At 37.5% G+C, this 27,903-nt stretch overlaps 1 protein-coding gene across 2 annotated transcripts; it reads right to left on the bottom strand.

Moving 5' to 3' along the window:
* Positions 1–27,667, bottom strand: LOC134841920 (MFS-type transporter SLC18B1-like). 2 transcript variants are annotated; one of them, XM_063857999.1, is made up of 3 exons: positions 27,408–27,667; positions 25,232–25,367; positions 1–567 (listed from the first exon to the last, which is right to left on the bottom strand). In XM_063857999.1, exons 1-3 carry the CDS (start codon positions 27,501–27,503, stop codon positions 92–94), a joined length of 708 nt encoding a protein of 235 aa, XP_063714069.1. In that variant the 5' UTR covers positions 27,504–27,667; the 3' UTR covers positions 1–91. The 2 variants fall into 2 exon arrangements, with proteins under 2 accessions (XP_063714069.1, XP_063714068.1); XM_063857998.1 differs by lacking the exons at positions 25,232–25,367; positions 27,408–27,667 and adding an exon at positions 12,919–13,606.
* Between the last annotated feature and the right edge of the window lie 236 nt (positions 27,668–27,903).

Below are 27,903 nucleotides of genomic sequence, written 5' to 3'. Positions count from 1 at the left end.
TTCGGAACATTCGTGCCATCCTCTGTATCAATCAGCTTTATTTGTACAAATTAAGGTATATACAAATATAGACCATCATTCGGTTTGAATTTCATTCTGCTCTTTCGAGGCTTGTTGGGTAATAAACTCTGCCTAACAAACTGGCTCTAGCTAGGAAGAGAATATGCCACGATGCTGTGCACAATGCAATTGCGCCGTAAATCAAACTGGTCCAGTAAAATCCCACCTGCTCGTTCACAAATCCTCCGAGAACAATAGCTCCGAATATTCGACCTGACGACATCATAATGCTGAAACTCACAGACGCAAAAGTTCGCACTTGTTCAATACTGTCTGCTGATGCATCTTTCACAGCTAGCTTTTGAATTATTAGATAGAATGGGTTCATCATTCCGTCAACTGATATTCCGTTTATAGCTAATATAATCACTGCCCAAATTGTGCTTTCCATTTGAGGAACGAAGTGTGGTAAAAACATGGCGAAAGCAGTAGCAACTATTAGAACTTGGGAAGAGATCATGACGAATGTTCCGAATCCTCGCTCTACCAGGGTAGCCACGACAGCACCTGTGAAAGAGTAGTGACGTCATACATATCAGATCCCAGGCGCGGATCTGGGAATTTCTCGAGGGGAAGGGCGGATTTTCAAAAAAAAAAGAGGGGAAGGACTTTTTTTAAGGTCTGTTATACCCTCAGCCGTTAGGTGAGGTATAATCTAGAATCTATGTAATCAAAGTCTATGCTGTTCGCTAACTGAGAATTGAGAAATAGAAAGGTTGAGAGAACAACTTGAATTCAGTTGATAAAGTTAAGTCTGATTGGAATCTGACCTCGAAATCACGAGAGAGACAGAGACTCATAAATAACTATTGAATATGGTGTTAGGTTTAATAGGTACTTAATTTAGATCAGACATCTATATGGTTACGTTTACATAATGTTACATAAGTAGGTATGATTAACGTTTAGGCTAAGAACGATCTATGTAATGTGTTTTAGCTATACAGAGTTCTAATGAGTATCCAGTATATCCGTACGGATAACATTCCCCCTGCTTTTTTCTATATGATGAGCACATCATATGTCCTCCTGTTTTTCAGTAGCGTCCTCGTTTGGTGGAATGAAAGTTTTGGGGGCGTTCGTTGCCGATGATGTCTGTGGTATCTGTTGAGTGGCCGGTTCGTTGCTTTTCTCCTCCTTTGCGTGTTTAATGAGACATTTAGGGCGATCTTGTCTCTCACATTCTCTTTGGAATGTCATCGAGTTTTTTGGTGGCGAGATGGATTTGAGGATCTTCATTGCGTCATTAAAACTGTCAATAAAAGATTTGTCTGGTGAGCATGACGTTCCAGTTGGTCTGTCGATCACGTAACGTGAACTAATTGCTCGTTGGATGGGGCTATTTGGTGAACTGCGTTGGGCTGACGTAGCTGACGTATTTAACTTTGACACTAATTTGTCACTCGGGTTACTCTGTGGTGACGTTGGGTGTGTGGTCGTTTTTGTTGGTGTATGCAGTGTATCATTTGGCTCAGATTCATCGCCAATGGAAGTGATTGGGCCACTTGTTCCTTCGTTGGTTTCTTGAACCCTTACCTGCTCTGGCGTTTTGTCCATTGTGTTAATTTCGATACATGTGCCGTGCCTGCTTGACCAATTGGTTCCGCGTTTTTATCTTGCTGATGTTGTACTGTTATGAGACAGACTTCGTTATCCGAAGTATTATTGTTGGTGATCGTGTTAATCGGAATTGCATTTCCTAATTTATTTGCAAGCGCGCTTGTTTTGGTCCTTGTGGATCTACGGCTTGGTATAGTTTCTTGTGGCGGCGTATTTTTCCGGTCCATATTTTTGGCTGGGGGCATGTTTAGCGATTGCGTCATATCTTGATTAATAGAATCGTCCGATGAGATTGAAATTGACGTGTCACACTCAAATTCTATGTGTTTTTTGTCCCTGCGTACTTTCTCTGGGCTGCCCTTTCCTTTTCGGCTTGGCGACTTGAGATTTTTCGTAGTCGTTGGTGGGTTTCTTAACGACGGATTTTTTGATGTTGTCGGTATCGTTTTATGAATACGCTCCTGTCCTAGAGTCCTTCTGTTTGTTGTTTGCCGGATAAGTTCCTCGATATTCTTTGGTGGCTTTCGTTTGGGGCTCGTAGGTGTTGATGTTTTTCCCGCTGGATTCTCTGGTCCCTTGGGTGTTTGCTTTGTGATTTTTGAGCCAGTTGGTTTCGTTTGTTTAGCTTCTTTGTCTGAAATACGGGGTTTAGCTCTTGGTAAATGTTTGTATGCTACAAAGTCTTTTAGCTGTGCCGGTCTACATTTACCGTACACTCGCGGATCTGGTACAAACGCGAAACCGTCGTGTCTTATTACCCTCGGTTGTTTCCCATCTTCCCGGACCCATGCAGTGTGCGGGGAGTAATTAATGATTGATCCGTTTCCGATTACTTTGAATTGTGCCCGAATACCCCATGATTTTTTGTTTTACGTGCTATGGTACCCCATTTTCTTGCCACTTGTTCCATACGTTTTCCTAATTTTGGGTCTATGGTGTCCTAGGGTCCTTTAAATCGATCTTTTAGGAACACCAAGGGGGCTCTTTCTATTCTTTGTTTTTCTTGTTGTGTAAGCCAACGAATTGGTTTTCTTGTTCTAATATTTGCTAAATCATGTTGCGGGTTATCGGCGAGAAAAGACCGTTTAACTTTTTGTAAGTCATAGGGTATATTATTAAGTGGAAGATGCGCACCTATTGGGAATTTTTTCAGCAGAGCTTGATCGAACTCCTCGTCCTCGTCAGTGTCCGAAAGTGTCACCTGCTTCTTTTTCACTGTTTCTATCTGGCTAGTTTTTGCTGGTCCTGGAGTCTTACTTCGAACCGCTTGTGTAGATGGTCCCGCTGGTTCACAGGATGGTTCGGGAAGATAGTTACTCTTGTATACCACGCTCAGTTCGTCCTCACTATTGATGTCCCTATTCCAAATTGCTTCGGGCGTGAGGGCAGACTTTGTGAGTATCTTTTCATCTAAACACGAAAGTTTTGTGTTTTCCCAAGAGAGATTAGAGATTTTAGGTGTTGTGCAGATATTAGTTAATGGTGTTTTGGTTTATGCCCGTAGTGCGCTTCAAACGGTGTAATTTTTGTTGTCGCGTGTGGGGTAATACGCAGTGTCTTGATCAACTCTGCCAATTCTGACGCTAATTTGTACGGTGTGTTATTTTTATCGATTTTCATAATAGAGAGACGAGTTTTTAAAGTTCTGATTAGTCTTTCCACCATGCCCATTGAGCGATGGTCGTCCACTGGAGCAAATATCAGTTTAATGTTTTTGCTTTTGCAACAAATCATAATTTTTTTAGCCCGAAACCCTTGAACTTGGTCACACCGGATATTCCTTGGTACGCCGTGATTGACAATATGTGTTTGCATAATTTTTATGATCGTATCTGCCTTGTTATTTGCTACTACTTTTGCTGATGGGAATCTTGAGAATCTATCTACCCCAACTAGGATGTACACGTCTTTATTGTTTTCATCCGGTAGCGGTCCGGCGAAATCCAATTGGATTTCCTCGTTCGGTTCAACTACGGCGTCTAGGCAGTGAAGTGTTTCCAACCGGATATTACCCGAAGGTTTTTACCTTTAGCGCGACATTCCTTGCAATTCTGCGCTGCTGTAACTATATCTCTATGGAGATATGGATACCAAATGTGCTTGGCAGCTTCCAGCATGCCGCCTTGTCCCGGGTGAGTTAGATGGATCGAATCTAGGATGATTTGCCTTAACTGCTTTGGTATTACTACTCTGTCATCATAGACTAAGACGTTGTTACGGAGAGACAAACGGTCGCGCACGTTGTAAACGTATGGTCCGTAGCAGGCTTTGATCTGATCCCACTTTTGTTCTCGTATCATATTGATCAGAGGCTGAAGGTTTCGATCACGTTTCGTGGCCGCCGCGATAAACTCCACGTCGAGTGCTTTTCGTAGATTTTTCCGAAAAAGCGGTACATCTTCCTCCTCCATAGAGATGGCTTGACATTCTGCCGGGTGATCTGGGGGGTCTGTTTGACATAATTGGTCTGACTTTTTGTTAAACGTTAAACTATCTCTCGACGGGATCACTTGATGCCTTACGTCGCTGAATGAGAGAGTTGATTGGTACGGTTCCTCCGAGATTTCTGTGAACGATGCAAAATTGGTAGGTGGAATTGTTACCGTCGTTTGCTGTCCACTGTGACATTTCCTCAGAATCCTTTTGAGCGGGGGTAGTGACATTCCTGTTTGTAATTGTCGATTCATCTTGTTGGCAACTGGAGCGCTAGCTTGTGAGGTAAGGTAAGGTTGGTTATACTGAAGATTATAGGAAGTTTTTTCTTTATGTATTTCGTTTATTGAGGACTGGTTCAAAATGTTTGAACTTGACAGAGAGTGACTGTTTTCTAGAGGTTGATCATTAACAGTGAAATCTGTTGCATTTGCGTGCGAATTTGAGCGAGCAAAGTTTTCCTTCCGGTTGAGCTGTAACGTGCGTTGAACTCCGTTTGGATTTTTTGATAATTTCGACGTTAGCTATGGTGTTGTCTTGAAATTCAAGGCAAGAAATGAAATTATCAATAAGTGCGACTACGAAATGTTCGTCCCAATACGAAGGGGGTTGTGGTTTTCCTACCGGATGGCGCGAAAAATAATCGATTAAGACCATTTTGCTGCCGGAAAGATGTTTGATGTCGAAATCAAATGGGATGAGACGGTCAATCCATCTAGTTAGGCGACTTTGATATGTTTTATTACTCCTATTGCTATTTAGAGCACTAACCAAAGCTTGGTGGTCAGTAATTAATGTAAAACGGCAGCCACACAGATAATATTTAAAATGATCAATGGCCCATACTGCAGCTAGAAGTTCCAACTCGTTTACTGAATATTTATTTTCGCATGCGTTTAGAAATCTAGACGCATATGCCACCGTAGCCCATCCGTCTGGAGTTTCTTGTTCAAGAGCTGCTCCGATACCATCGCGGCTTGCGTCGCAGACTATTCTGGTCTCCCGGTTATTTACGAAGTGTCGATTTTCTGTGATATTTTGCACCGCTGTAAGGATGGTTTGAAATGCCTCTTCATGTTTTTGTTCCCAAACGTAGTGGAATTTGGAAGAAGAAGATAAGAGTGGTCTCAATGGTGTACACAGTTGTGCCAAGTTTTGTATAAATTTATTTAGATGGTGGACTGATCCCATAAAACTTTTGAGTTGTTTGAAAGTTTTAGGGTGTTGTAGTTTTGCAATCGCATCGGTTTTCTTGTGCATTGGTATTGTTCCGTAATCATTTATGATGAACCCCAGCCATTCGCCTTCTTTACAGCCGAATTTACATTTATTTAGGGAAATAGCCATATTTTCTTGATCTAACTTGTCTAAGACCTTTTTCAATTTATCGATGTGTTGTTCTTTAGTTCCGTGGGATATAATCGGTATGTCGTCAAGAAAAGCGAATGTATCCTTCTCGTTGTTTAATGTTAGATCAATGGCCTTCTGAAATTCTGCGGGCATATCCGTGAGCCCGTAGAATCCAGTCTGGAACTGATAGGTTCCTGTTGCTTGCCCGCCAATTATACTTAAGTTACACTGCGTTTTAGTTTTATCGTCTAATTTCAGTTGACTGTAGGTAGGCGAAGGTCAATGGTAGAGAAGTATGTTGTCCCTGTTTTACCATTACCTTCTTGAGCAAATTGGGCTACATTATTCAATATTACGTCGATTTTTGGCATTTGATACTTGTTTTTATGTATCGCTTTGTTAATTTGTTTTGAATCCATTGCTAGTTTTATTGAATGATCTTTCTTTACCGTTATTACGATTGGACTAATAAACTGCTTGTCGCTACAGCTATCCAGTTTCACAATATGGCCTTGGTCAATCAAAGATTTGAGTTCTTGTTCGACCTTCTCCTGAATGTGAATCGGAATTCTGCGCCCTTTCTGTTGTAGCGCCTTGAAGTCGTGTAGAAACTTTGTATGAACTTCGTGGTTTTTTGAGCGTCCGATGCGTGTGCACAACCCCGGGTATGATGATTTTACCCAATTTGTAATGACTGTGTCTGGTTGTTCTGAGTCAGTTATATAATTGATTGACTTACCAGTTGGTTTTTCCTGTTGAAGATGGATCCCTAGTTGCGGCAGGAGATTTCTTCCCAGGATATTCGCCCGTTTATCATCAACCACGACAAATGGCGCGGTGTTGATCGTCCACCCTCCTGACTCTATAGGGGCAATTAGCCTGCCGAACGCCGGAATTTTGTAACCATTGTAGCAGACCATTCTATTAGCTTCGTCGTCTTGGTTGATCTGAATGCGTCTGGCCCTTGGCACTGTATTCTGTAATGTAACCGCTGTTTTATTGTTTACAAATGACGTTGGAGACCCGGTATCTGCAATGAAGGTAATATTATTATTCCCTATCTTAACTCGAATGAGGTGTCCTATTAAGTCGTCCGTCGTTAGTTTTTCTGCCGTTTCTTCGTGAAAGTTGACAGCATTTACGCTGTTGTCATCTGGGTGGATGAGTTCCCATCCCGGAACGACATCCCCTGCCTGGAGATAATCAACATACGCCGCTATATCTGTATCCTGCATATTTAATTCGGGATCTGTTTCTTCACTGATTGCATTAACGTTTGAGGAATTACAGAGTCTTGCGTAGTGTCCTCTTTTCGTGCATTTATTGCAGATTTTATCTTTAGCCGGACATTGTTGGAGGTGACCAGGTCCGAACGGATTACCGCACTTAAAGCAAGATTGTTTCCTGTCTCTGTGTTGTCGTTGCGAGTTTCCCCGCTGTGGTTGTCCTCGACCCCCGTTGTTTCCTCGTTTTTTATTGCGGTACGCGTCCCCTCCTCGTATTTGAATGAACCCAACTGGTTCGGATTTTATGCCCGTTTGTTGAGGAGAAATTGCTGATGATCCTTGCTGGCGTATTTGCAGTTGATTTTCCGAACCTTTTTCCCTGCGTATTGCATATTCAAACGCTTGGTCGGGGGTTTTCGTCTCGGCCAGTAGGTCTTTTTGTACCTCATCATTTATCATGTTTGCTGTGAATAAATCTCTAATGATTTCAGTCTCCAACGTGTTATTATAGCAATTAGGACATTTGAAGTTACACTTAATGACCAATTCCGTGAGGCCACAGTGGAACTGCTCAAGGGTTTCCTTCTTGTTTTGCTTTCTTGTGAACGCCTCGTATCTGTCAAATGTAACGTTGCGGTCTTTAATAAAGAGATGCTCTAGTCTCTTCCAGAATGCTCTCGTTGATGTCTCCTGTATTTTTAGATCAGGGTAGTGTTGACTGAGACGTCTTTGTCCCTCGTTTCCAAGACTGAGGTAAATATAGCTTCTGACTTTTATGTCGGCTTCCTCCCATGGTATTCCGTCCACGGTGGGTCTCAAGTTATCCAATTGGGCACATTGGTTATCCCATTGGATTTTCTTCTCTTGGTTGCGTATGTTTCTGTCCCTAGTTTTTGATTGAGTTTCCCCCTCTATAGGGAGCTCATAACCAGGTTCTTGCGGTTTTCGCACTGTGGGTGGGTCTCGTAATAGCTTTAGCAAGTTATTCCGTCTTTTGCGACGATTCCTAAGTAGAGCTGTTGGTTCCATTTCTCCCACTCGGTTGGATGTTCCGCCGAGGCTTTTTGCCAAAATGGGGCGATACCTAGTGGGTTCTTGGTTGTGAGTGCTGGCTGCGCCATGTTATACCCTCAGCCGTTAGGTGAGGTATAATCTAGAATCTATGTAATCAAAGTCTATGCTGTTCGCTAACTGAGAATAGAGAAATAGAAAGGTTGAGAGAACAACTTAAATTCAGTTGATAAAGTTAAGTCTGATTCGAATCTGACCTCGAAATCATGAGAGAGACAGAGACTCATAAATAACTATTGAATATGGTGTTAGGTTTAATAGGTACTTAATATAGATCAGACATCTATATGGTTACGTTTACATAATGTTACATAAGTAGGTATGATTAACGTTTAGGCTAAGAACGATCTATGTAATGTGTTTTAGCTATACAGAGTTCTAATGAGTATCCAGTATATCCGTACAGATAACAAGTTCGACCAAACCACTATAAATACACTGTTTTGGCCAAAATTTCCGCGCCGCAGGCAAAATTTTGAAAAAAAGGGCAAAAAATAGCGTTTTTGAGCACTTTTTGAAAAATTTCGACCAAAAAATTGGGTTTTTTCGGCGCGCACTCCCCCCTCAAAATTAGTATAGATTGGCGCCTAAGGTGCCTTTAGAAAAATTTTAAGGTCAGTCAGCCAAAATTAGATATCTCAAAATAGTGTAAAGGCCCCCCCCCCCTAAATCCGCTACTGTCAGATCCCAATGATTGTTCCGATCATTGAAAATGGGGAGGAACTTTGTATTCGGGTGAGCTATAGTTCTTTTTTTCGTTTTTCAAGCAAAATCAGGTACCTCAAATAATCATCGCAATGGGTCAAAAATGATATGCCAAACTAAAGATCTTTCATTTGTGATTCGAACGATTCCTAAAAAAATCAAAAAGTTGTCCCAGTTCCGAGAAAAGTTGGTTCAAGTTTTTGATTTCTAGTTCAATTTCGAGCGAGTACAGCGATCGAGTAACGATCATTATGTGCAAAACTATTTTTAAAAAAAATTTAGGCTTAAAAAACTTAGCTTACTCTAATGAACACTAATTTTCATGTGGAAATAGTGTTTTTTTGGCAACAAAGGTTTGTTATAAGAAAGAATCAAAAACTATTGTGCAATAAATTTGAAAAAAATTGAAACATTTTTTTGTTCGTCAATCTGTTTTTGAGGAAAAATTTTGTCTATTATATCGAATTCGATAAACTTCTACGCGTTTGTATAGTTCTCGAATCGACCCTGAAATGTCACTATTTTGAAGAAAAGAAATCAAAATTTTATGAAAATGATCGGAACATATGACAGGACTTTTTTAGCGAATATGACCGGAACATTTTGGGCATGTCTTAAGCTATTTGCTTTCCAACGTCCACAAAAAGTCATTTAACTTATTTGGTTCTATTTCAACTGAACATTTGAATTCTGTCCCATCAATATCTTTTGCAAAAAAAATCGGTTTTTTGACTAACTTTTCAATTTATTACTTGACCATTCTTTCCCTTCTCGACACTTTAGAGCTTTTCTCTGTTTCAACGGTAGTATTTTGTCTAAGGAAGTTTGAATCAATTTTTTGTTCCTTTTTTTGTTCCTCCTTCATTTTTTGACGAAAAATTTTGTCTATTGTCTAAATCACTAAATTTCTAAGCGTTTGTAAAATTTTTGAATATACTCGAAAACGAAACTTTATCGAAGTCAAGAAATCATATTTTTCACAATTTTTTTTACGAATATGGCCGGAAAATTTTGGGCAAATCTTCAACTAATTGTTTTCCAACGCCCACAAAAAAGATTAAAATTTTTGGTTTAATTTCTACTGCATTTTTGAATTTTGATCCATCAATACCTTTAGCTTAAAAAATGGGGCTTTGAACTACTTTTTCACCTAGTTACTTACCCACTTTTTTCCTTCTCTACTTTCTCGAGTTTTTTTCTGTTTCAGCAGTAGTTTTATGTCTAAAGAAGTTTGAATCAAGTTCGAAAAGGTTCCAACATTTCATCTAGTGAAACTTGTGGTGATAGATTTCTGGGTTCAAGGGTTCCCAAGCTTATCTCCCCGTGTTTTTAACCCCATTTTTCTTAACCCCCTCTCAAATAACCCCACTTTAATTTAACCCCTTTTTAATACCAATTGTTAGAATCAAAGTGAAACTTACTTGAGAGGGATTCGGAACCATATCGTCATTTAAACATGCACGCTGCTATATGCGTTTTAGATTTGAACAGAAAAGACCTTGCCGATAGTCTAGACTTTGATATGAACTTGAAAACAAATCCAAACGTCATGATTCAAATTAGTTAGCAAAACTGGTTAGATTTTTCGAAAACTGAACTTGATCTTGAAGCAACTCTTGCAAATAAAAAAATAGTTGACTGGATTTAAATGAAATATGGAATGAGAACTGGTTGTGACCCAAAAGTTGATCTAAACGGACCTTTTTAAATCAAAATACTGATCAATTTAAGTAAAACTTATCTATTTTTTCGAACCATCTAAGCTTTGTCAACTTTTTTTCGAATTGTCGGCATACAACGCAATGTCTAAGGGGTTTGCCAGCCCGTAGTCCCAACCTAGCGTCCCATCCAAAGGAGCGATTGTTCCGGGAACAAATTGCTAGAGACAGCTTTTTTCAAATGCGAGTCAAGTCATTGCGTTTTTTTACGTCTCCGGGAGGCTGCAAAGAGACGTCTTTTCTCAAAAAAACTGACAAACAAAAATTTAAATTGAAAATATATACCAATAACAAAAGAACAAATATTTAACTCAAGTTCGACATAGTGCGAAAGAAATGCAAACCCGTTTTTTCTTCGTAAACATGCATAATATTCTGCTTTTTTTCGTTGAGCAGCCGGTAGTTTTTCTTTTTTTTGTAAACTGGTGACCACTCGAGGCCTTATAGAATTCAGGTTTTTGGATGGAAGCGTCTTTTTGCAAATTTGCAATCAATATCCATATACTGGGTTGTGATCCACTGAAGTATGACTGTATGCCATAATGCCAGCCTTCAACAGCATTTGTTGTTCTTGCCAAACCCGATGATGCCGCATCCCTTTGATTCCATAATGAAGGGGGGATAGGACTTCTCGATTCGGGACGAGACTTTTTATTTAGTTCGATCCAAAATTAAGGCAAAAGTCGTCAATTTTTCCGACTCTTTTATAGTGTGATTGCAAACTAATTGAATTTCCTCCACTATTTTGTCGTATGTTTTTCCTATTTTTTCTTCTTTTTCAGAAGCCAGTGCGGGTAACATTTTGAGTGCTAAAGCGAACTCGTGGTTTGTTTCGTAACCTTTTTTAATCCGAGCTCCGCAATTTTTCTCATAAAACTTTGTGAAATAGGGAAGAAACATCCCGACAGCTTGGAATCGGGGAAATTTTTCTAAAACGTTTGAATATCGGCCTGCTCAAAATCCAGCAAAAGTTTTCCAGATCTATTATCAGGGGCTAGTATTTTCAGGGCTTCTAAGAAACGGCGGTAGGTTTTTTCTGTTTTATCTGGCCGGAACGCATACATGCAAGCGGGAGCTGTTCCTGAAAGACTAACGTGTAAAAAATAAAGTTTATAAAACATTTTCGGGGTGACTTTGAAAGTTCCATCGCCAACCAGAAGTTGGATTTTCCAAGCACACGAAGCATTTCAGGGTCGACGAATAAAATAATCCTCTTAAGATAGTTTTGCCCACTGTCAAATCTTATAAAATTTCGAAGCTTCTGGTTGCTGGGGAAATTGGTAAGACTCCTTCTCGTTGCTTGGGCGCTCGTTGTGCGGTGCGAATTAAGTTTTCGTTGGTTGGTAGGGCTAGTTGAATGGCAATGTCTTCTGTAATGGGCTGAATGGTGGTTGGGACTGCGACGGTTGGGGTGTTACTATCGCTAAGATTCTTGATGTTTTTCAAAATTAGTCGAGCATCAGGTTGGCTCGTTGAAATATCGTGATTATATTCACCCATCGTTTCAAAAAAAATTGTCTCCATCCCTAATTGCTGTTGCGCGGCATTTATTTGTTTGGTACTTCGAGCAGTTCCAATTTTTAGTTGTCTTGTTTTTGCGTTTAAGGTAATACTCGTGGCCTGATATCACTAGCATTTGTTTTTGTGTGTCTTTCGACAATAAAGTAAAATAGAATGACGCTTCAAACATTATATCTGATCTGATAGAGTGGTATAACAATGGTTAAGGAAATAGGCAGTATGATTTTCATAAAACTCACAAACGTCTTTTGTTGCCTTCAATTAGCAATATGTAGGTTATCTCTGTTTTAAACGTGTAAGTGAGGGACTATTTCTCTATTTAATCAAAATGCAATTGTTTTTGAGATGCTAGAGGCATCAAGTGAATTAAGACTAGTTTTTCAGGCCTCAATTAGTACAATTAATTGGACTACTTCTGTACTTAAAAGTAGGACTTAATTTGAAACAAATTATCGTCCTTAAAAGGGTGTTAAACTGTTGTGGGGTTATCTAGTTACGGGGTTATAAAATAGGGGTTGTAAACATAGGGGGTTAAATATCGCGGGGTTAAAGAGTGGGACACCGGGTTCAAGTAAGCATGTGTGTACTAAAAAACTTTAATCTAATCGAATTTCACTTTTGTCTATTTGCTTAAAATTTCTAAACATCTGGCAATTGTTTTCCTTTATACTTTCAATGAAGCTTATTAATTTTGTTGAGAATGAAATACCATGATGGTCTGATAGGGCAGTTTTTATTGTCAAAATTTGGACATTGTGATGGTTTGTTTCAACTGAAGTTCTGTAATTTATTAAATTTGTGGCGTATTATCCTACTCCACCACCTCGGAATTTTCTATTTCCGTTCATGGTAATTGACGATGGAGAAACACTTTTCTTTTGAGTCTATAACATTGAATTTGCGGTTTGTGGCTCCTATTTGCAAAAAAAAATGAGTTTTGTTGGTATATTTTTGTTTTGTTTTGGTCCATTTCAAAAACATAACGTACGAAAACGGCCCAAAATGGCCTTCAAAATATTTCAGCTCAGAAGAACAATTTTTTGTCCGTAATTCAAACGTCTTCTCTGAATTATTTTCTGAATTAATAAATTTCAATGAGATTAGCTTTGAGTTTTAATAAGTTATAATAAAAATCATTAAAAAATTGTTTTTGAGCGGTTTCATGGTGGATAGTTTAATAAATAAATTTACTGACCAAGCCAACACTTTTACTGCCTGGGAGTTCAAGTTAAAGAAGTTAATGAGCATGGTTTGAGCAAGTGAATGGAACAAACCTGTGATTCCAGCAGTAATTGCATTGGAGACGAAAACGAATCCCATACTCCCAATGTCAATCCCTATGGCCTCCTGAAAATGGAGAGAAAACGCCGCATTTCTGAACCCGGACATGAAAAATACGACAGATGAGGGTATGACGACACTCATAGTTGAGAACTTGGCAAGAAACTTCAGATAGCCTCCAGAACTGCTTTTGCGATTGTGTTTGTTGTTCACAGTTGAATTTGTCAACGATGGGAAGATGAATATGGCAAGAAAAGAGAAAAGAGCCTCCGTAGCTCCTGAAAATATAAAAGGTGCTGTGTACCCTCCGTATGGAATCAAGATGCTTCCAATAATGGGTCCGGAAAATACTCCCAGACAGAAGGAAGTCTGGATTATGCCTGCCATCAGACCTGCTTTTTCTGGAAAGCACTTCAGAGGTATTGGAGTAAGCATTGCAAATGTCATTGCGACGCCAACACCGTTAACTGCTCGGGCAAGAATACAAGAAGCGAAGTACAAACTGGATCCAGAAATAAAAGTAAGGAGCCCAAAAACAGCAATAGTAACTGCACAGAGCAGAGTTCCAGTAATTGAGACCGTTTTGGTATTTTCTGGAGTTGTGTGACTTCCCACCAGAAATGCAGCAATGAGGCAAGAAACATCCATCGTTCCACTTACGACTCCAATCTTAGATTGCGTTAAACCTTAAAAAAGTACAAGCTAAATAACTAAAAAACGCAAGTAATGTTGGCAACATATAATCGATTCTGATGGACAAAAGGGGATAAAAATTTGGTCATAATCTTTTGGATTTTGGAGCCGCCCTCATTTCGAAACTTTGATTGAACATCAAAAATTTTTAGCTCAAAGTGAATTTGTTGCCAAATTCACTCTGAGCTAAATTCACTCCCCCCTCAGGGATTCGACCCCTGCCGACCCAAAAGGGTCCCTCTCTGTACTATTTTGAGGTATCCATTTTTGGCTGATTGACCCTAAAACTTTTCTAAATGCGCCTAAAAACACCTTTTTTGGCCTGTTTTTTTTTTCAAAAGTTCGCCTGCGGCGCAGAAAATTTGGTCAAATTGTAGTGATTTAGAAGAGGTCAGAAAATCGATTCGGTCGACCTAAAAAAAATCGACAAAATTTTCGAAAAAATCCGCTCGAAAAAATCCTAGATCAGTCCCTGACTGTTATAAATGAAGAATCTGATTGGCTAATTTTACCTAGATAAAACTGCATGGAAACAATTCTGAAAAAATGACGATACTTTTTTTCATCTGAGCTGAAAATTTTACCGCGGGGTTTGGCTTCGAAAACACTTCTTTTAAATGTAAACCTAGCAATTTCCTATTTCGACAAATCATCTGTCAACTATTTTTCACTGGCAGAACTTTTGTCATTTTTTAAAATTCATATGGTCTTAAACTAAAAAGTTGAATCTGTAGCTGACTTCAGTTTTTAGCAAAGCTTTTTTTTCTAGTTTAATTTTTTGAAATGTGAGTCTATTATCAGGGGCTAGTATTTTCAGGGCTTCTAAGAAACGGCGGTAGGTTTTTTCTGTTTTATCTGGCCGGAACGCATACATGCAAGCGGGAGCTGTTCCTGAAAGACTAACGTGTAAAAAATAAAGTTTATAAAACATTTTCGGGGTGACTTTGAAAGTTCCATCGCCAACCAGAAGTTGGATTTTCCAAGCACACGAAGCATTTCAGGGTCGACGAATAAAATAATCCTCTTAAGATAGTTTTGCCCACTGTCAAATCTTATAAAATTTCGAAGCTTCTGGTTGCTGGGGAAATTGGTAAGACTCCTTCTCGTTGCTTGGGCGCTCGTTGTGCGGTGCGAATTAAGTTTTCGTTGGTTGGTAGGGCTAGTTGAATGGCAATGTCTTCTGTAATGGGCTGAATGGTGGTTGGGACTGCGACGGTTGGGGTGTTACTATCGCTAAGATTCTTGATGTTTTTCAAAATTAGTCGAGCATCAGGTTGGCTCGTTGAAATATCGTGATTATATTCACCCATCGTTTCAAAAAAAATTGTCTCCATCCCTAATTGCTGTTGCGCGGCATTTATTTGTTTGGTACTTCGAGCAGTTCCAATTTTTAGTTGTCTTGTTTTTGCGTTTAAGGTAATACTCGTGGCCTGATATCACTAGCATTTGTTTTTGTGTGTCTTTCGACAATAAAGTAAAATAGAATGACGCTTCAAACATTATATCTGATCTGATAGAGTGGTATAACAATGGTTAAGGAAATAGGCAGTATGATTTTCATAAAACTCACAAACGTCTTTTGTTGCCTTCAATTAGCAATATGTAGGTTATCTCTGTTTTAAACGTGTAAGTGAGGGACTATTTCTCTATTTAATCAAAATGCAATTGTTTTTGAGATGCTAGAGGCATCAAGTGAATTAAGACTAGTTTTTCAGGCCTCAATTAGTACAATTAATTGGACTACTTCTGTACTTAAAAGTAGGACTTAATTTGAAACAAATTATCGTCCTTAAAAGGGTGTTAAACTGTTGTGGGGTTATCTAGTTACGGGGTTATAAAATAGGGGTTGTAAACATAGGGGGTTAAATATCGCGGGGTTAAAGAGTGGGACACCGGGTTCAAGTAAGCATGTGTGTACTAAAAAACTTTAATCTAATCGAATTTCACTTTTGTCTATTTGCTTAAAATTTCTAAACATCTGGCAATTGTTTTCCTTTATACTTTCAATGAAGCTTATTAATTTTGTTGAGAATGAAATACCATGATGGTCTGATAGGGCAGTTTTTATTGTCAAAATTTGGACATTGTGATGGTTTGTTTCAACTGAAGTTCTGTAATTTATTAAATTTGTGGCGTATTATCCTACTCCACCACCTCGGAATTTTCTATTTCCGTTCATGGTAATTGACGATGGAGAAACACTTTTCTTTTGAGTCTATAACATTGAATTTGCGGTTTGTGGCTCCTATTTGCAAAAAAAAATGAGTTTTGTTGGTATATTTTTGTTTTGTTTTGGTCCATTTCAAAAACATAACGTACGAAAACGGCCCAAAATGGCCTTCAAAATATTTCAGCTCAGAAGAACAATTTTTTGTCCGTAATTCAAACGTCTTCTCTGAATTATTTTCTGAATTAATAAATTTCAATGAGATTAGCTTTGAGTTTTAATAAGTTATAATAAAAATCATTAAAAAATTGTTTTTGAGCGGTTTCATGGTGGATAGTTTAATAAATAAATTTACTGACCAAGCCAACACTTTTACTGCCTGGGAGTTCAAGTTAAAGAAGTTAATGAGCATGGTTTGAGCAAGTGAATGGAACAAACCTGTGATTCCAGCAGTAATTGCATTGGAGACGAAAACGAATCCCATACTCCCAATGTCAATCCCTATGGCCTCCTGAAAATGGAGAGAAAACGCCGCATTTCTGAACCCGGACATGAAAAATACGACAGATGAGGGTATGACGACACTCATAGTTGAGAACTTGGCAAGAAACTTCAGATAGCCTCCAGAACTGCTTTTGCGATTGTGTTTGTTGTTCACAGTTGAATTTGTCAACGATGGGAAGATGAATATGGCAAGAAAAGAGAAAAGAGCCTCCGTAGCTCCTGAAAATATAAAAGGTGCTGTGTACCCTCCGTATGGAATCAAGATGCTTCCAATAATGGGTCCGGAAAATACTCCCAGACAGAAGGAAGTCTGGATTATGCCTGCCATCAGACCTGCTTTTTCTGGAAAGCACTTCAGAGGTATTGGAGTAAGCATTGCAAATGTCATTGCGACGCCAACACCGTTAACTGCTCGGGCAAGAATACAAGAAGCGAAGTACAAACTGGATCCAGAAATAAAAGTAAGGAGCCCAAAAACAGCAATAGTAACTGCACAGAGCAGAGTTCCAGTAATTGAGACCGTTTTGGTATTTTCTGGAGTTGTGTGACTTCCCACCAGAAATGCAGCAATGAGGCAAGAAACATCCATCGTTCCACTTACGACTCCAATCTTAGATTGCGTTAAACCTTAAAAAAGTACAAGCTAAATAACTAAAAAACGCAAGTAATGTTGGCAACATATAATCGATTCTGATGGACAAAAGGGGATAAAAATTTGGTCATAATCTTTTGGATTTTGGAGCCGCCCTCATTTCGAAACTTTGATTGAACATCAAAAATTTTTAGCTCAAAGTGAATTTGTTGCCAAATTCACTCTGAGCTAAATTCACTCCCCCCTCAGGGATTCGACCCCTGCCGACCCAAAAGGGTCCCCCTCTGTACTATTTTGAGGTATCCATTTTTGGCTGATTGACCCTAAAACTTTTCTAAAGGCGCCTAAAAACACCTTTTTTGGCCTTTTTTTTTTCAAAAGTTCGCCTGCGGCGCAGAAAATTTGGTCAAATTGTAGTGATTTAGAAGAGGTCAGAAAATCGATTCGGTCGACCTAAAAAAAATCGACAAAATTTTCGAAAAAATCCGCTCGAAAAAATCCTAGATCAGTCCCTGACTGTTATAAATGAAGAATCTGATTGGCTAATTTTACCTAGATAAAACTGCATGGAAACAATTCTGAAAAAATGACGATACTTTTTTTCATCTGAGCTGAAAATTTTACCGCGGGGTTTGGCTTCGAAAACACTTCTTTTAAATGTAAACCTAGCAATTTCCTATTTCGACAAATCATCTGTCAACTATTTTTCACTGGCAGAACTTTTGTCATTTTTTAAAATTCATATGGTCTTAAACTAAAAAGTTGAATCTGTAGCTGACTTCAGTTTTTAGCAAAGCTTTTTTTTCTAGTTTAATTTTTTGAAATGTGAAAATTGAGTTAGAATTAGGACACAAAAATACTAATTGGAAGTTTTCAGCGTTCTCGGCCCAGTAGAAAGCAATACGTATCTGTGCCCACTCCACACACGTCAAGCTATAATCAAGTGATACCTATATAAAAGCAAGTCGAAGGGGGCAGGACTAGAAGATTGCCGGAACTACCCCGAGGAGTCTCCGATCTGTATTTGAATATTTGCAGGAAAAATGCAATTGACTTCATAAATGATAAAAACAACTTGATCAATTTTTTTTTGAAAATTTAAAATAAAACGTGAACAAAACAGCTTGCATCAAGACGAAGACCTGAAAGCTCCAATAGCCGTTTTAACTTTTTTCTTTTTTTTCCATCTCTCCGACATCTAAACTACAAGTAACATATTTTGATTCTGATTACGCATTGAGAAAACCAACTCGATTCCATTCAATTTAGAACGATTTCACCTGAATAGCACGAAATATACTTCACGAGTATTATCCCAAATTGGTCAAATTTGCAATTTTGAACCCCCATAATTTAATGAAAAAAGATCAAAAAGTAATTTTTTTTTAATTTTGCACTTAAGGCATCAAAACTTTGTAGATGATAAAAAAATTTCAAAAGTGATTAGTAAAAAAAAAGAAGTTTTTCTGGAGAAACAAAACACCAAATAAAATTATTCCGCCCTTTCATTCGTAATTCGGAGCAAAAAATTTTTTGTAATCATACAAAAAAAATGAAACAAATTTCCATTTGAAGGGAAGGAAAATCATTCTAAATAATTTCTTACACCGCCAAAATTTGAAGTTCAACAGAAATTGGTGGCAATATCGATGAACTTGAGGAACTTAGTAGATCAGATCAAAGCTTTTTACGTTATTTACACGTTTTTTGCCGTGGAATTAAGGGATAATTGAAAGCCAACAACAAATTCAGCAGATTTAAGTTAATTTACTTATTTCAGATTTGTTGACCGAAAATGATATTGCCAACATTTTGCCATTGAAAATGTATGTGGACAGACGTTTTACTAAGAGACAGAATAGGGGGCGTTAAAAGATCTTTTTGTATCAATTAGTAACTTAAGTTATAAGTGTCGGGTCTGTTGAAATCATAAATCATAATCGATCTGGTATTAAAATTACAATGATAATTTTATGAGCCAATAATTTAAAAGGAAATAATAAATACAAATTTCACATTTTAATTGTTTTCCATCATCTATTTGACAACATCTTTAATTGTTCGTCTATTTTCAACATTTAGGGGGGGGAGTTCTAATTTGTTAACCTAATATTTTCTCTCTGACACTAGTTTGCTGGGAATAGGTGGAGAGAAGATGGAAGGAAGTTTATGTCCCGCTGCTCGTCTAGAAGCGAGGACGATGTGCTGTGTCCGCTTTCAATTGAATAAGTGTGTCCGACTCAAGTGTTGTTGTTTCGAGTGCTTTTTTCGGTGTTTACCTATCTTAAATGACTTTACTTTGAACAAAATTGAGAAAACTTTAGGTTAATTGGGAGTTTATCTATCTTTTGTTCTTATTTTGAACAAAGATGAGCAAATTTTGCCTATGGTGGAGGTTTATCTATCCAATTCAATCTTATTTTGACTAAAATTGGGTACATTTTGCTTATAAAAAATTAGTAAACTTGAAGAAAATTTACACTAAAATCATAACAGGTTCAGTGAACTGCTCTCATTTTAGGTCGTCGAAATCAAATTAGTCGGAATAAACACACTTGATAGTTCCTTACTTAATGAGTGTAGATGCTTCCTCTCCTGAATTGGGTCAAAAGTTCCACCCCTGATGAGATAATCAAGTATAGAGTTAAATTAATTGAGGATAGTGGATAAACCGCGCAAAAACGTCTAAATTAGTATAAAGCACCATTGCACACGGAGAAATTCTTGTTTAGCACAAGTTTGATGTGCATATGATGGGTGATATCAGTTTATCAATCAATTAAAGTACACTTGCATTGAATACAGAAACTCTTATTTAAGTTTTAAGTATTGAGTGACTCTAGAATAAAAATACGGTTAGAAAAAGTAGCTTTTATTTTTTAGAGAAAAAATGAAGGAAAGAAATAGATGAATTCAACTGTCTGTTTGGGCAAAGAGATAGAAGTCACTGAGAAAAATGCAGGCTGGCTCATCCAAATAACTTAAGTTTGATTTTTCCTGCACCTGCTACTAGACTTAAGTCCTCTTTTAATCTCTTATTCTGCTTTAATTGATTTTCGATATTCAAAAATCAGTATTTGATTCAACTGGGGGCAGTTGTAATACTTTCACCTGGCTTGGTTAATTTAATTTTGAGAGCAGTGGGGCATTCATCTGTTTTCAAAGTCAAAACAATAAGCACGCTACGCCTGAATGGCTTCGCGGATAAATATTAAGTTTCCTCGATCATACCTTCAACTTAATTCGTTGCATTTTTCCAGGTTTAAGAAACTGAAAAGAACATTTGACTGAAAAAAAAAACCGTTTACAATTTGAAAAGATAAATACTTGAATTTGAAATTTGAACTTTTTAGTTAAGTTGTTCAGTTGAAATCGGAATTGAATGTTTTGCTAAAAAGGCATTCTTATCTTAAGGTGTGAACAATTTTATAATGAGAAAGAGTCCACTAGAATCTTATGTAAACAATTAAAACAAAAGCTTTATTTCTTCAGTAGCATTTCCAATTATACAACGGAATTAAATAAAAACAGCAGTATGATCTTTTTCAAGGCAACTTTAAGACAAAAATGTGCTCTGAGGAATTAGTTTTTGCATTTAAAATTATTGTTGTCTTTCGAAGAAACTACGGAATTAATTTCTCGGAACATAAAGAAAACACGGAATTGAAATGCTCGGAATATAAATGCTTACTTAGACTAATTTTCAGAAGAAAACGAGTTACTAAATCCTCAAACAGCTGACACCATCGATTACACACATAGCACTAAAAAAATTGAAATTTTTGAAACTAGTTCAAATAAACTGCTATTTTAATTTGTGATTCTGGAACGCTAAGACCCTTTTTATGTGTGCCGAGTTATTCTGCACTACAGAACTACTTAAAAATGAATTGAGGCAAAGTAAATTCCATAACTGATCTGAATTTTGGAGGCAGAGCAATAAGCAGAGTAGTCCAAGAGCAGAATGGATCCAAAAGCAGAAAAACTTCAAAACAATGAGTTTTATTGATTTATATGGGCTAATTGATTGAAAGCAATTACCAGAATTGTCAGTAAAACCAGGGAAATTAAAAAACTGAAAATTCTCATCAATTTTTTGCGACTTTTTAAACAAAAAAACTCAGTTAAAGTACTCAAATTATGCATATAAAACTAGTTTCTTTAATCATATTGACAATTTTAATACTGATTTACCAACTAGCTTATGAAAAATGTTAATTTTTTGTTAATCTGCTCTTGGGCCCATTCTGCTTATTGACGGGCAGAATTTTAAGAATACCCATAATTTTAACACTTTACGGCACTACTTCTGCAATAGCAATAATGTTACGTAATCCCGAGTGATTCATATATCTATTTGTTCATGTCTTATTGTAATGTCCCAGGTAAGTTAAGTTGGACAATATAGTTTGGCTAAATCAAACAGTCCAGGCGAAAACTACGTTGATCTAAGCAGATCTCCTAGAGAAAAACTAGTAATAAAAAGAGCAATTTAGGAATTATAAATCAGTTTTATCTCAAAATAGTCACGTAGGAACTCACCTGGCGCAGCCGGCAGGATTTTCATCAGAGGACAATCGTATTGTATTGAGAATACCAGTGTTTTGGCATCTGCAAATCTAGATCCACCGTGGCAATTTAAAATTTTGTTAGAGAAATTTCTAATGGCAGTCACGGTCAAGGAAAATGCAAACCCAGAGATTATGCTTGAAGAACCAAAAGATATACTGAAAGAGCAATTTCAGTTATTAAAACACTTAGGGACCGGGAATACGCAACTGCAACAAAAACAAGAGATCGTAGAGAATTAGTCAGAAACAAAGTGGTACTCGAGAACGAAGCGAGAAGAACGCGGTCACAAAAAATTTTTTTACCAAAAAGCCTCAATATCAGTTACTATCAGATCAAAAAAGCTCAAAACCCTGTGAAGGACATGGGGATGGTCGACTACTTGACACGAGAAGCGCATAGTGATCAATGGCACGAATCCGAATTAGACCAAATGTTCGTAGTAACAACAATTAATTTCTTCCACAAAGCTATAGACTGCGTGAGCAGTACGCTAAAAATCAATCGTTTGCTCAACCGGAATGGGAATGTTCTAGAACATTCTAGAACAAAAGAAGCACAGAACTCATCCCTCCACGGTCCATGGTGCTATGGCAACCAAAACGGTCATAAACGACCAAAGCTCAAGCGGAACGATACAAATCAACTTTTGCGATCGTTCAAACAGCTAAACAGCAAAACACTACTGCAAACAAACACTTTCTCTAATTTTCAACCCAGAAAACGGCAGGCAAGAAACTCTGCAAAAACTATTCAAAATCACTTAAAAACACTGAAAACAATGAGCGAGCAGCCGAACAGATAATACGACTGGTGGTCGGACACACCACAGGAACATTGAAGAGGTGAAGAAAGGAATCCGCGGTGGAAACGATCCTTCAGCAATACGAACGATAAGTCGGAGTAGGAAGAAGTCAGGAAAACCCTACAGGGAAGATAACCGAAGAAGAATCGAGGAAGATAATCAGGGAAACCCAAAAAAATTAAGACAGTTCGTAGAGTGAGACCCGTCAACCATCACGGCGGAAATAGACATTGTCAGAGGATCAACAAGACGCCGACACTAGACGGCTTTTATTCTGGCAGGTAATTGGAGGAGAATCGAACACCCTACCAAACAGCAATTGAGAGAAAACATCGCGGCAATGATCAGTGTCACAACCGCCGAAACCATCACATTTCAAGAAAAGACAGCGAACTACCAAACAGTTGGAGGAGGACTCACTAGGCAACCTCTCAAAACTCTTTGACAAGAACCGCTTAGGGGAGCTAACTTCGGAAGATACCTGGATGGAGGATTCAAACAGGGATTTGAAACTATGGGACCCTATAGTGATCATCTGTGGAACCAGCTGGCAGTGAGAGATGATTGCATACTAGTGGACAGTCGATTTGCCGTACCCGTACAACTACACCCGGTAATATCGAAGCGAAATCACGAAGAACACCCAGGAGAGGAGGCGATGCTCGGAGTGAAAAAATACCTGTGGTGGCCTCATATGCGTAAGGGCGTGAAACTTGCGAAGGAATACCGTAGTTGCACTAGATATTAAAAGAACGCAAATTATCTCATTCTAAAAAGGCATCAAAACATCGACCACTGCTTACGCAGCCGGGTCTGGTATTCCAGTTAGATTACGCTGGTCCAATGTAAAAACATAATGGAAAAAAAACTTACTAGTAGCTGTTGATAGGTTCTCGAAATTGCTGTTAGCAAAAATAACCTAATCAACGAGTGGAAAGACAACAGTAACGTTTACGCGAACATTATGATACACATGGTATCCCAGAGTCGATTAGATCAGATCAATTTTCTGGCTTCAAGGAGAGAACTTTTAAGAAAATTGGTACACAAAATATTATCGAACAAAAGTTCTACCCAGTAGGAGACCATCGAGGTTGCTGGTTAGTAGGAGACAATCGAGGTTGTTGGTTAGTAGTAATACACGGTGAAGCCAAGATTGGGAGTATTGTTAATAGAAGAAGATAACCGCTCGATCAAACTCTGCCTCGTACAATAATCCGCAATTTGCTAGCCGAATGGGAAAAACTATCTGATCATATACTAAGAGGGGAAAGCAAAATTGGCGAACAGAATCCGAGGGAAAATCAACCCGCTGGTGAGAGGGATGAACGATTTGACTCCCCAACAGGCGCATCCGACGGCTGGAGCATGAAAGTCGCGGGAGTCAGGAGAAGCTCCCGACAAACAAAGAGCAAGGAGCCTTGACGTTTCGGCGATCCAGGCCGACATTCGTTACTGGAGAAATCGGAAGAAGAAGTCTCAGAGAGAGGGAGCACTCTTAAAGGCGGCACTACAAGAATACTGGAGACGTTTGACACATTTAAAGACACGAAACGATCGACCAATTGAAACTCGACTGGAGCTAGAAGAAAGACACCTTTTCAGACACAAGATTGGATATGCGCCTTTATATGAGGGAGTAGAATGGAACCCCAGTTGGAGAATAGAACTAGACGAAGACTGAGAGAAAGAAAAAAAATTTGTGCAATTGGAAAATAAAACTTTTTAAAACTGAGAATTGAACTCCGATTTTTATTATAAAGCTATTTCTATAAATGTAAAAAGAAATCATCCCAGCGGTATGTGCTACTGCTACTGCAATAGCAGTAACGTAACGTAACGTAACCTTGAGTGATCTATTTAGACATTTATATACTTTTTAGTTAAGTCCTATTAGATTGTCCAAGGTCACTGAAGCTAAACCTTTCGGTATACAGCTGAATTAAAAAGATCAGCAGATCTCATAGAGAAAACTATTAGTAAAAAGAGCAATTTAAATCTTTGGAATTATAAATCAGTTTTATCTCAAGATAGTCACGTAGAATATCACACACTTAAAACTGAATATTTTCAGACTAAAACTCATAGATTGTCTATATTTTATTCAATAAAAACAAATCGATGCCAGTTAGTAAGGAATCGGACCTTCAGGGCTTAGCACTACTACGAGCAGTCAAGTTCTCGAATATGTAAGTTGCTGACACAATACAGTGCTGATTTAAATTATTCGGACAAAACGAACAAAACTTGAGTTTTCAAACGCGTTCTTCTAAAATTGGGTTAAGATTATAAAAAGTGAAGAGAACAAAAGTTGCTTAGAATTTCCTCAGAATTCATATGGTGTAATTTTTTCTCCAAAATTCTCAACTAAAACTTATCCCAAAAATGGGTCATTTTGGTTTTTGTCAAACAATCAAAAATTACGCTGAAACTACTTAGTTAATTGATAAGAAATTTAAATCACAAGAAGCCTCTTGCACAGCCCATCAAAGTTTAAGAAGGGTTAAATTTACAAAAAAAAAGAATAAGAAAAATTTTTTTTACTTGATAGTCAATAAATATGATTTTTACTATGTAAAACCCAGTACCTCTGTTTAAAAACAAATTTTAAACAATTTGCGCAAATTTTTGGAGATTAAGCCCTTCTTATATTTTGTTGAGCTGAGTAAGAGGCTTCTTGTGATATAATTTTCTCATCAATTAAGATAGTAGTTTCAGCGTAATTTTGATTTAAAAAAAAAACCAAAATGACCCATTTTTGGGGTAAAATTTTGGTTGAGAATTTCGGAGAAGAAATAACACCATTTGAGTTCTCAGGAAATTCTAAGCAACTTTTGTTGTCTTCACTTTTTGTCTTATCTTAACCCAATTCGAGAAAAACGCGTTTGAAAACTCAAGTTTTGTTCATTTCGTCCGGATATATTAAATCAGCACTATATTCTACTGAATATTTTTCTAGTTATTTTCTAATCTCACCGTGTTTTTTGGCGTCAGGGGGAAAGAATGGACCAGGAAGCGACATACTGACGCCCTCGAAAGTAGCGAACACAGCAACCACTCCGACAACTATTGCTCTTCTAAACAGCGAATGGTCGTCCGGTGCGATTGGCTTCTTGATTAGTGAGTTTTAGTATGACTTGGGTGAAAACGCTACCAAAAACTGCACTCAATATGAAACAAATTGGCGGCTAACAATTACCCTGACCAGTTTGCTTAAGATAAAGGGTAGAAACAATTTTTTATAAACCATTTTGTTATTTTCTCTCAGTATAGTAGTAAGTAGCAAAAAACTCAAAAAAAATTAAAAAGAGAAACTGACTTATCTTGAAAATTTTTTGCATGCAAAATCTCATCATTAGATCGAATTTTATCTCAAGATTGGAAATACTGCTCTTTTGTTCTTTCTGTCTGTCCGAATTTTTTGCAACTCTTGTCACTTCTCTCGAAGTAAAATAGATTAACTGCATGCAAATACCTAACTCTTTCTCAGAACCAAAAAAAAACACTCTTTGGCCCAACTTGCAGCAACAATTCAGCTTTAAGAAGAGCGTTGCAAAATATTCGGACAGACAGAATTAATTTCAAAAAAGCAATCGTAACATTTCGACAGAAATTAGATTTCGCATGCAAAATGTCTCTAAAATGGGTCAATTGCTCTTTTTAATTATACTTGTCTGACTAAACTTTTGGCTACTAATTGTGCACTGCTGATTTGACTTAGGAGAGTTGCAAAAAGTTATGACAGAAAGATTTAATTAAGAAGAGCAACTGTCTAGAAATCAACAGAAACTAAAACTGAAGTAGACATAACGTCGAAAGTTCATAAGCTCGAAATTTATAACCACGGCGGGCAATTGCATCCGAAGCGTTGAATAAAAAACCTTGAAACAGGAAAGTTGTTGCTCAGGGTGGCTAATGTTTTTCTACAATAAGTTTCCGAACTTTAAATGATTTGATAATCTTCACTTCCGTTTGTTTTTTTTGGGGCAGAAAATCTGTTTTTTTTTTGTTGAAAATAATTTTAGATTTCAATTTTTAACTAGTTTTGATAATTATTTTATTGTGAATCTCGATGTTCATCGCAGTATTTAAAAGTTAGGCTAGCATAATCATCGGATAATCGGCGATCTTGCATTTCGAGTTTGGTCTGACAAAAAGTTCAAGGTTGTCCGACTTCAGATTTTGCATGCAAAAAGCTTCGAAAAGCACTGTTTGCTCATTCAATTTATTTCTGTCTGTCCGAACTTATTGCTTCTAATTACATAACAAGTAGCAAAAAGTTGGAACAGTCAGAAATAATTAAAAAGATCAATCTACCAAATTTGAGCATTTTTTTGCAGGCAAATTCGAGTTTAATGGTGACCTTGAGTCCTATTTTCTGTCTGAAAAATTAGCTTTTGCATGCAAAAGTTTTCTGAATTTGATCATTTGCCCTTTTTAATTAATTCTGTCTAATCCAGTGTTTTGCAATTCTCTATAAACACAGAACGAACAACATTCGAAAATGGAAATTCGTTTCTCCCGAAATGGGGTTGATTTTAAGTGAAAAATGACAAAGACAAAATTTGCTTAACATTTTTACAGAAATAACACGCTGCAATTTTGCTTTTCGAAATTCTGTTCCAATAGTTTACCTCAAAAACGGAACCTTCTGTCTTTTTTAATTAATCAAAAATTACGCTGTAAATCAAGAGAAATCTCTCACACAAACTAAAGTTCTAGAATGGCAAAACTTCTAAATTTGGCGTAGAACCTTTTTTTCAAACCAAATAATTTGATTTTTACAAATGACCTTTTTTGACTATCAACCAAAAGTATATTCTCTTATACAGATTTTTGGAAGTTGTACCGTCCTCGAACTTTGTTGGTCTGTGTGACAGACGCCTTTTGATGATTAAATGAATTTTTGATTATATTAATAAAATCAAGCACAGTATTAATTCTGTTCGAATTTTCTGCAAATTTTTTCTTCATCTTCAACTAAATTCAACCCATTTTGGGAAAAATGCATTACAAAAGTGAAAGTTAATGCGTTTTGCCTCAGATTTTCAGGCAAAACATGAAAGTTACTCAGACTTTCAGATTTGTTAATTGATTTAGGAATAGAATTAAGGGGAGACTTCGTTTTTCGACCCGAGTCATTAAAACGCACGTTTAATGGTTGTTTTTCCGCTGCGTTTTGGGCTTCATTTCTCGCTTCCGATGAGTTGACTTTCACGCCCTCCAACAGTTGATGATCTTCAGACATGGGTAATTATCTTATTCGGACAGTCTTTTAAAGAGAAAGATTGATGGGACTCGGCTAGAAAAGTATTTTAAAATTAAGATCAGGAAAAATAAATAATTTGAGAACCAATGATTGTAAGAACCAAAGAACTGAGAACAAAAATTATTCAACTTTTATGGTTAATTAAACGCCAATTTGTTGACAATATCGGTGACCTTGAACAGCTCGTTAAAAAACGTTTAAGAAAGTTCAATTAATTTTTCGACACTGAGAAATGAGCAGTTTTTGAGACTGTTTTTTTTTGCAGCAAAAAGAAGGAAATTTGATTTCAAACGTTGATCACTTTTTGGTTAATTGAAACACTGAACAAGAACTTATCGTGTATGCTTTTCTATAAGTTTGCTGTTTTAGGTGCAGCTAA

This window comes from Symsagittifera roscoffensis, chromosome 3 (genome assembly GCF_963678635.1).
Source record: "Symsagittifera roscoffensis chromosome 3, txSymRosc1.1, whole genome shotgun sequence".
Taxonomy (NCBI): Eukaryota; Metazoa; Xenacoelomorpha; order Acoela; family Convolutidae; genus Symsagittifera; species Symsagittifera roscoffensis.
This window is presented reverse-complemented; position numbering and strand designations above follow the sequence as displayed.

Excerpts from the sequence above, each read along its gene's own strand:
- LOC134841920 (XM_063857998.1), bottom strand. The coding sequence starts at position 13,573 with ATGGATGTTTCTTGCCTCATTGCTGCATTTCTGGTGGGAAGTCACACA. Across the intron at positions 568-12,918 it reads AATTACTGCTGGAATCACAG|GTGCTGTCGTGGCTACCCTG; the intron begins GTTTGTTCCATT and ends ACTCTTTCACAG.